This window comes from Strix aluco, chromosome 22 (assembly GCF_031877795.1).
Source record: "Strix aluco isolate bStrAlu1 chromosome 22, bStrAlu1.hap1, whole genome shotgun sequence".
Lineage (NCBI taxonomy): Eukaryota > Metazoa > Chordata > Aves > Strigiformes > Strigidae > Strix > Strix aluco.
The window spans coordinates 7,936,667-7,946,398 of NC_133952.1; the positions used below are offsets into that span (position 1 = coordinate 7,936,667).

Sequence of the window (9,732 nt, forward strand, 5' to 3'; positions counted from 1 at the left end):
AGCAGCGCGGGTGAGCGTCGGATGGAGTCGGGGAGCAGGTGAAAGAGCTTTTAGGGTCACCTCATTCTCCATCTGGGCTGGAAGATGCCGTCCTCGATGCCTGAAAGCAGAGAGTGAACCCAGGGACGGCACTGCTGGGATTTCAGCAGCACAAACCCAGCACCAGCGAATAAATCATCCCCAAGCCTTTTTCCAGCTGGAATTTCCTAGAAAATAATAATAATTGCTGGAAAAACCCAGGTGTCCTCGCCAAGACTGCAAAACCTCGCTCCTTCAACAGAGAAAAAGCCGGTAGATGGAGATGCCGCATCCCGAAAGGGGAAGAGCTGATGCCCGTGGAGGGGTGGACGCGCTCTCTGCGTTGCCCTCCGAGGGTTTTTCGGCTGCCTCCGAGCTTGGCTCTGGGATCGAAGGCTGGTTCTTGCGGGGACCCGCCTGCATGGAAAGTCTAAACCCCTCCAAGCGCCAGCGGCGCCTCTCTGCCCTCCGGGAGCTGGGGATTAGATCAGGAAATGAGGCACAAGCAGAGGTAAGAGGTTTCCTGAAATCCTAGCCAAGACTTGACTTATTAAACCAGGCTTCCTGAGCTTAGAAAAAACCACCACACACAACCCTCAGAGATTTTTGTCTGTGCTGGGCAATTTTAAAAGCAAAAGCGACCCAGGTGTCAGGGACCTCCTTGCGCTTCGTTTTTTTCCATCCCCCCCCACCCCACACAGGGGTGTTTTGCTTGGCTGGTTTTTGCAGGGTGTTCCCAGCCTCAGGGGGTTTTGCAAAGTCCATTTAATTATTAACAGGCAGTTCCTGCCCTTCGCTAGGGGTTAATAGGGCTGGGGACAGGGACAATGCTGGATTTTGGGGCAGGCAGAAGCTTTATGGAGCAGCTCTTAGGTGTGTTTGGAGTCATCTGAATGATTTTATCCATCCTCCAGGCCGGAAAACTCAGCTTGATATGAGATGTGAGCACCTTAAAAACCCCTCTGCTTCTCCTCCTGGTCTAAAACTGGGGGAGGTTTCTCTGTTTTAAAGAAGTGAGGCCCCTCCTGGCTGCAGAAACACTCAGATCTCAGCACAACTGACTGTGGGCTTGGTTCAGTGGGTGCAATCCTGCCCCACGGGTGAAAGATCCCCGTCTCCTCCCCATCGCTCAGCCCCGTGCATGCCGCTGGCTGCCTCTGGAGAGCTTCTCCCTCCCTCCCAGCCCTCAAGCACCCTCCGTTTGCTCCCTTGCTGGTTTTAAACATGCCTAAAATTTGCAGGGTTTTACCCCCCAGCGCTGAGCATGGTGTCGCAGGGGGGCTCAGGGGTTTTAGGGGAGCATCCCCAGCCTCGCCGGGATGCAGCCGGCATCCCGCGTCCTCCGGAAAGCCGCCAGCGAGCCAGGGAAAAGAGGGCCTCACGGTCAGCAATGCTGCCTCCACCGCCACACAGGGGCTGCAGATCTGCTCCGGCATCCTCAGCCTGGGTGGGAAAAAGGGGGATTTTTTTTTTTTTTTTCCCTCCATCCTGGGATAAAGCTTTAAATCTGCTGCAGGGTTGCAGCGTCCTCACTGCTCAGGGGGCCGAGGTTGGAGGCAGGAGGGGTGATTGGGATCCCAGAATCCCAAAGTTTGTGGGTTTATCTTGGTTGCCACAAGAGCAGCTGAGATCATAGAGCAGCGCCCTGACATGATCCTTTTATCTCACCCTCCAGCAGCACAAAACCCAGCCTAAACCGCGCCGGCGTGCTCGGCGCTGTGCAAAACCCTCCTCCCTCCTTGGTTTTACAATCAATTTAAAATTCATCCAGCTGGAAGAAAAAAAAAAAACCCTAACCCCGCCGACTATTGCATCGATGTGTGCTTATTGATTTTTTTTTTTTTAATTATTATTATTTTTCCCCCCTAGCAAGCAGCAATTTGGGAGGAGGAAGGGGCCGGCTCAGGTGTGGCATTAGGACCCAGCGGATCCCCCATGTTGGAGGTAGGAGGTTTTTGGGTTTTTTTTAACTCTCATTTCGGAGTTTTTGAAAGCAGAGAGAAGAGACCAAGGCGGTGGGCAAGGGCAGAACCAGCACTAACACCCAGAGCGGTAAGGACCAGGCGAGAGACACCCCCCATCCCAGCCCCCTGCAGCAGGCAGGGATGCTGGGACCCCCCCCAGCAGCAGATGGGGCTGAACCCCATCTTTGGGGCTTTGCAAAGTCGCCTTAAAAACTCCATCGGTCGGGGCAGGCGAGCTCACAAAAGCTGTTTTCGACCTTTTAATCTCATAAAAAGAAAACCCACCTTATTTTTGGGGTGCTGAAGAGCCAGCAGCCTTGGGGGGGACCCCATGTTTGTAGCCTGACAGCTGTTGTAGTAGATTTTTAATCACTTCAAAAAGTTTAATGTCTGAAGGAAGCCGTATATTTTTTTTTTTTTCCATCCTGGAAAGAGACTGTAAAAAAGGGATATTTTAATATTTGTATTTATTTTGCCCCCCTGGGGGAGGACGGGACCCTAATGAAAATGTGATGTGTGAAAACGGGGATGGGGGAAAGAAGTTTTTTACCTTTGGTCGAGGGCCAAAAAAAATTTGAATCCTTTCATATTCCCTTTGTTCTCCCACTCTCTGGCAACTGGAGAGCTTAAAAAAAAAAAAAAAAAAAAAAAGAAAAGAAAGGAAAAAGAAAAAAAAAAAAAAGCTGGGGGAGGGGGGAAAGGCTGGGGGAAGGTGGGGTTTAGCAGAATGAAAGAGAGAGACTGTGGTGTTCTTTCTTCGGGGTTGATTGTTCCCAGATGTGCAGTTGCAAAAACATCTGGCGCAGTTGGAGTCGCCGGACCCCTGCTCGGAGGAGAGAGGAGCCGGGGGGGGGAGGGAGGGGGAGCACCTCAGGTCCCTCCCGGGGCATCTCACCCAGTTGCTTTGGTGGTAGGAAAAGCCAAAAGAAGGAGGAGGGTGGAATTGGCCCCGTCCCCTCTTTGAAGACTTTGGGTTTAAGGAAAGTGTCACGGCGACCCTCGGCATCGCTCCCAGCTGGGTTTGGAGGTGGCGGCGGGGGCCTCGGTGTCCTCCGTCGGGAGGAGAAGACGTTGGCATTGCCTTCAGGAAAAGACGTGACCCGTCTGTCCCCGTTCCGCAGCCAAACCCTGCGAGCTCGGTCCAAGATCTCCGTGTTCGGGGGAAATTCAGGGGGAGTTAGACCTCGGGAGAAGCCTTGGGCGCGTGCAGACTGCTTTGGGGTAAAAAAGGGGCTGGCAGGGCAGGTTAGTCGGTGTGGCCGTGTCCTTGGCTGGAGCGACGGGAGGATGGGGTGTGTGATGCCTCCGGAGGTGGGCATCCATCTGCCCCCCCAGCCTTGCCCCAAGCTGGCCTGGGTGGGATATGGGTGCCAGCTCAGGGCGATTTGGGGCCGCAGGACATTGGCAGCAGCATCCCGTGGGATCCCGGCATCTGGAGAACTGACAACCGTCAGGATGGGCATCTACAGCCCCTTTCTATTGCCTCGAGGTACCCCCAAACCCCCCCAGTCCCCCGTAGCAGCCCTGTCCTGGCCAGGACCCAGCTGCTCTCCCAAACCCAAGGTCTGCCAGCAGCCGCTAAGGCTCGATAAAGCCTCCCAGACCGCGGCCAAGCGCCCGCCAAGCCCAGAGCTGCATGTTGATCTCGCTCATCCCTGTGCAATCCCCTTTATCCCAGGACACGTTTAGCCTCGGTTAAACCCAGGTCTGGGGCTTCCTTTGCCGTGGGAAGCAGATGGGGCTGCAGGGACGCGGGTCCCACCAAGGTGCAGCCGTGGGTTGGTGATGGGGTGCTGCTGGGAGCTTCGTTTGGGGCCACCAAACTCTTGAGTGTCAGCTGAGCTTGGTTATCTGATCCCAGCTCAGATAGGACCCAACTTTCTGGCTTTCCCAAAGCTGGGAAGGGTCTGGAAGTCAGTTGTCAACATCTCCAGTACCTACAAGCCTGGGGATGGAGGAGGATGTGATGCCTAGAAGATGCAATTATGGTGGTGGTGCAAGGGCTTGGTGGCTAGAAGGTGCCACGCTTTGGTGACGGTGCAGGACAAGGTCCCTGGAAGATGCTACGTTTTGGTGATCTTGAGGGCGCGGTGGCTAGAAGGTGCAACACTATGGTGATGGCACATGACATGGTCCCTGGAAGGTGCTGTGCTTTGGCAATGGTGCAGAATATGGTCCCTGGAAGGTGCTGTGCTTTGGAGATGGTGCAGAACATGGTCCCTGGAAGGTTTGGTGGTGGTGAGGACGTGGTCACTAGAAGGTGCCATGCTCTGGTGATGGTGCACAGCCCCATTGACCCCCCCCCCCCCTTCCCCAGTGTGGTCTTAAACCCAGCAGGGACCGTGCTGGGGCTGGAGCCGCGTCCCGGGGTGGGTGGGTGCCTGGCTGCCTCCTGGTGTGGGGAGCTCGTGTTCCCCCTCAGCCAGGGCGAGATACCACTGGGGTTGGCTTATTTCCACCGTGCCTCAGTTTCCCCACTCCAGCAGCAGATCCAGGAGGGGTTCCCCATCCTCACAGCATCTCAGCCCGCCGGGAAAGCCGACGTGCTTCATCCCCAAGAGCCAAACACGTTTGGTTGGATTTCAAAGGAGGTTTTGGGGAGAATTCCTCTTTTTTCCCCCCTCGAGCTGGCTTGGGACGAGGGGGAAGGGCAGCCGGCGTCCCTGCCAGCCCGCGCCGGGGAAGGGGCCCGGCTCACCGGCGGCACAGCCGGCCTTGGCCCGTCTCCCCGCCGGGGAAAAGCAGACGCTCGACATGGAAATCGCCGCTTGGAAAGCGCCGGGGAGCCGTGAGCGCCCAAGGCTGCCAAACCCCAGCGCCGGCGCGGGATTTTTCTTGAAAGCGGTTTTTCCTTCCCCAAATCTCCACATCCCCTTGGATTTAGGGGATGCCCAAGGACGCGCCATCATCCACCGGTGCCAGGCACCCCCAGAATAAGCCCTTAGCCAAGGAGCGGGGCTGAAAACCCCAGGGCAGGAGCCCCCAAACGTCCAGCTCGTGGGTCTGTTACCACCGGGGGGGTCCAGATGTCTCCCCCATGGCGGTGATTCAGACATCCCGGCATTTCGCATCCCCGTCCTGCCCGCAGGATATTTCAGGGCTTCGTCCTTGCAATTTCCCCCCCCCCCCGGGAGCGCGTGGTCGGGGCGGAAAGCCCAGCCTGCCTTTTTGGGGGAAGTTTATTTATTTTTTTTTTAGGGTTTGGGGTTGTTTTTTTGAGCGAGCCTCTGGGGGAATCTCAGGCAGAGACGCGAGGAGCGTCGTGCTGGGCGGGGGGCAGAGAGGGGCTGCTGTAGGGGATGAGGAACGGAAGGGTTTGGGGGTCCGTGTGCCCCCACCACCTCCCGCTGACCCCTCTGTGTTTCCCTCTGCCCCATCCAGACTCCTCCGGCTGCATCCCGGCCCGCGCTGCTCCTCCATCGCTGCTGTCAGGATGAGAGCGGTGGGGCTCTTCTTGCTGTGTCTGCCAGGTGAGTGCCCCCTCCCCGGGGGTCCCCAAGGCGAGGTGACACCCCATTAAACCCCAGGAGCCGGCCACCACCCCCAATGATACCTGGGTGCATTCACCTGGGGGAAGCATCACCTCATCGCCTGTTCTACCCCAAAATTAACCCAAAATCACAGCGTAGGCTTATATTTAGGCTGGGACTGGCTCTAGATTGGGGGGACACAGAGGGGTCTGGCACCAAGCGAGTCCCTCTTGCTTCGGGGACATTGAGGTGGCACCATGAGGTGGCACAAAATTGGCACTTCAGGGCTGGGACGACATCCAGAAAAATTATATTTGTAACCCCCCGGGGGCCTGGCAAAGGCGGGATGGAAACAAGGAGGGAGGCGACGGACCCGGGAGCCTGGAGCCAGGAAAACTTTGGGCGAAACCAGCTCGGCACAAAGGCTAGTGAGCAGATGGAAAACATTAAGCAGGCGAGGCCGAGGGAGCCCGGGGAAGGGGGGGGGCAGCGTGGGGGGTAGTGGGTAAAAAAGATAAGTCCCCTCCCGGCATCGTTCCCAGTTTGCTCACGGATGCTGCCTCTTACAAGGACCCGGGGAGGGGGGGGGGGGATGTGCGGTGGCTGGATGGACCATGGGGCATCACGGCTTGTCCTGGAGATGGTCCCTGCTGTGCCCTGGGGATTGGGGTGGCCCTGCCCCTCCTGGTGATGCTTCTCCCCCCCGCTCTGTCTCCCCAGCAGCGCTCCTGGTCCAGGGACAGTACAGCAGGTTTGAAGGCATCACCTACCCCGAGCCGGTGCAATATTCCCAGTACGACCAGCAAGCAGGTTAGAGCACCCTGAACTGGGAGACGCTTCACCCACTGCTCTCCCCCCTCTTTTTCCTTTCTTTTATGCTTTCTCTGGCCAAATACACCTCGGTCTGATGGCTCTTTCTGCTTCAATACTCTTTGTTCCACTCTTTTTCTCCTGCCGCTTAAATTTCCAACCTCCTCCTAACACCTTCCCACCTCCCCCCCTATACACATGCCTCTCCTTTCCCCTTCCTCGCACTGCCAATTATTTATTAAGCCTTTATTAAGCTTTGAAAAACCCTGGTGGGATGTTGCCCAGGTTCATTCCTGGAGCGGCTGGAGGGTGTTTTCCCCTTGCTCAGACCAGCTGCAAAATTTTGGGGAGCTTGTTGCAAAGTCCTGGCCCTGATGGGGTGGTTTTTTTTCTCCCTGTAGTTAAAAAAACCCCATCCTCAGCCTCTGCTCTGTTTTCTGTTTTATTTCCCCAGAAATTCAGGATTACTACGACTACCACGGTAAGTGGTTCCCCTGCAGGATGTCGGGGTGGGGAGGGGGTGGGTTTTTGGGGGATGCCTGCACTGTCCCTCTCCTTACAGATGTCACCCCCCGTGCCCCCGAGGAGCAGTTTCGATACCAGTCCCAGCAGCAATCCCAGCAGGAAATCGTGCCGGCCCCGACCCCAGGTGGGTGGCAGCCACCAGCCCCCTCCCCACCCCACCAGACCTCGGGGTCTCCATCCCTCCCCTGCACCTGGTTGTGCTCCCCCCGGAGCAGCCTCACAGGTGCCAGCATCAGGATGCTCCAGCCCTAAACCCAGGGAAAGGGCAACGAGATGCTTTTGCTCCATCCTTAAATTTGCTTCCCCCCCCCCCCCCCTCCCCTGCAGCTGCTGCCCCCGAGACTGAGCCCACGGAGCCAGGACCCCTCGGTGAGTGCCTCAGGGAGGGGGTTTCAACCTCCCTTTTAGTCCGGCTGGGGTGAAGCTGTGCTGCCATGCTCACACCCAGGCCAAAAATTAGGGTGGGGGGAAGGCATCCAGTGGATGCTAAGCCCATCCCTGGGGCGTCAGGCCTCCCCCCCCATGGATTTCCCAGACCCCCATCAGAAATCAACTGCCTTTTCTGCTCGCAGACTGCCGGGAGGAGCAGTACCCCTGCACCAGGCTCTACTCCGTGCACAAGCCCTGCAAGCAGTGCCTGAACGAGATCTGCTTTTACAGGTGAGTGGGGAGGGGGGGGAGCTTCCCTCCCCCCCTGTATTTTGGGGACTCCCTCTGCTTTCGCACTCAACCCCTCCCCATCTTTTTTTATACCCCATCCAGCCTCCGCCGGGTTTACGTGATCAACAAGGAGATTTGTGTCCGCACCGTGTGCGCCCACGAAGAGCTGCTGCGAGGTAAAGGGGCGGGGAGGGGGAGTATTGGGTGGGTTGCACCCCCAAATTGGGGTCATCCCCATCCAGCTCACCCCTTTTCCCATGATGTGGGGGGAAAAAAATCCCAGCGACCAAAGTAGCTCCAGGAATCGCTGGGATCCCAAACTGGGATCCTGTTTTGAGGGGGCTGAGCCACCCCCTTGCAGCATCATGATGCCCCCATCAGATTGGGGGGGGGTCCCTCGCTGCTTCCCCCCCCCCCCTCTATTTTTCCTACATTTACAGATTCTTTCCTACTCTCCCCGCAGCCGATCTCTGCCGTGACAAGTTTTCCAAGTGCGGGGTGATGGCCACCAGCGGGCTCTGCCAAACCGTGGTCGCATCCTGCGCCCGCAGCTGCGGCGGGTGCTGAGCTCGAGGGGACCCCCCTTCACCGGCCGCATCCCGGGATCCCAACCCCTTCCCATCCTCCTCTCCCGGGTATCCGTCCCGCTCCGGATCCTCACCGTGGTGCTAAAGAAACTGTGCATGAAAGAGCATAAAAAAAAAAAAAGTCCATTTTTTGTGCACATAATAATTAAAAAAGGGGGGGGGGTTTATTATTTTTATTACTTACTTTATTATATTGTAAAGGGGGGGCGGTGCGAGCCCCCGCCACCCTGTTTTCTACGTAGAGTATCCAAGAGATAAAGCGTAAGGGTCGCTGCGGCTCCCGACTCGTTTTTTTTGGGGGGGGGGGGGGGGGATGATTTTCCAATTTTGGGGGAGGATTTCTCATTTTTTGGGGTGTTTTCCAATGATTGGAGCAATTCCTGACTATCCAGCCCTGTGCACAGGAGGAAAGGCTGGGGGGGGGGGGGTGGTTTTGGGGTGCTTTAAGGTGTTTTGGGGCTTGTAAAATGTCTGATTTGGGGGCAGTTTGGGGGGGGAAGTAGTGCAGCATGGAGGGGGATTAATTTGGGTGGGTTCTTATAGAAAAAATATATAGGTATATAGGTGTTTGGGGCAGATTTCTGAGTCTTACAGAAAATAATGGGGATTTTGGGGGTTGATTTTGGGGTGTTGCCCCATTTCCCTATAGAAAAAAGTGGAGGGTGGGTCTCTGCTGGGGTCCTGTGGTGTTTAGGGCTCGGATTCCCCTATAGAAAAGAGGGGGGAGGTTGGGGTTTGGTTCACTTATAGGTGGGGGCTTTAGGGGTTCAGCTTGGGGAGCTTCTCCAGGTCTCTTACAGGAAACTGTAGCGTAGCTCTCGTATATAGTCTGTTCTTATAGAGGGTGTAGCTCTTACACAGTGTGTAGCTCACTTCTATACCATCCAGCGCTCTCCTATAGCACGTAGCTCACACAGCGTGTAGCTCTTTTAGACAGCACGTGGCTCGCACAGGATACAGTTCTCTTATGGAGCTCATATAGGGTGCAGTTCTTATATACTGGGCAGCTCTTACACAGCGTGTACAGCTCCTGTCTATACAGCATCCAGCTCTTTTACATAGTGGGCAGCTCTCGTATAGCCTATAGGTCTCATAGAGGATGTAGTTCTGCACAGTGTGCAACCCATATGGTGTGCAGCTCTCAGTATCTACTTCTTATATAGTGTGCAGTTCTCCTATAGAATATGCAGCTCTATATATAAATATATATATTGTGCAGCTCTATATCACAGAATCACCTCGGTTGGAAAAGCCCTTGAAGCTCCTCCAGTCCAACCATGAACCTCACACTGACCGTTCCCAACTCCACCAGATCCCTCAGCGCTGGGTCAACCCGACTCTTCAACCCCTCCAGGGATGGGGACTCCCCCCCTGCCCTGGGCAGCCCATTCCAACGCCCAACAGCCCCTTCTGCAAAGAAATCCTTCCTAAGAGCCAGTCTGACCCTGCCCTGGCGCAGCTTGAGGCCATTCCCTCTTGGCCTGGCGCTGGTTCCTTGGCTCAAGAGACTCATCCCCCCTCTCTGCACCCTCCTTTCAGGGAGTTGCAGAGGGCCAGGAGGTCTCCCCTCAGCCTCCTCTTCTCCAGACTAAACCCCCCCAGTTCCCTCAGCCGCTCCCCATCAGACCTGTGCTCCAGACCCTGCACCAGCTCCGTTGCCCTTCTCTGGACACGCTCGAGTCATTCAATGGCCTTTTT

The 9,732-nt window shown here is 56.2% G+C and overlaps 1 protein-coding gene across 1 annotated transcript; it reads left to right on the top strand.

Annotated features, from left to right (window-relative positions):
- Positions 1–68: 68 nt before the first annotated feature.
- On the top strand, positions 69–8,304 carry MFAP2 (microfibril associated protein 2). The gene is made up of 11 exons (XM_074848091.1): positions 69–536; positions 1,888–1,955; positions 2,919–2,934; positions 5,390–5,452; positions 6,173–6,262; positions 6,717–6,743; positions 6,825–6,911; positions 7,115–7,156; positions 7,360–7,447; positions 7,550–7,623; positions 7,911–8,304. The coding sequence occupies exons 1-11, from the start codon at positions 296–298 to the stop codon at positions 8,012–8,014; spliced, it is 900 nt and encodes a 299-aa protein (XP_074704192.1). The 5' UTR covers positions 69–295; the 3' UTR covers positions 8,015–8,304.
- Positions 8,305–9,732: the final 1,428 nt, after the last annotated feature.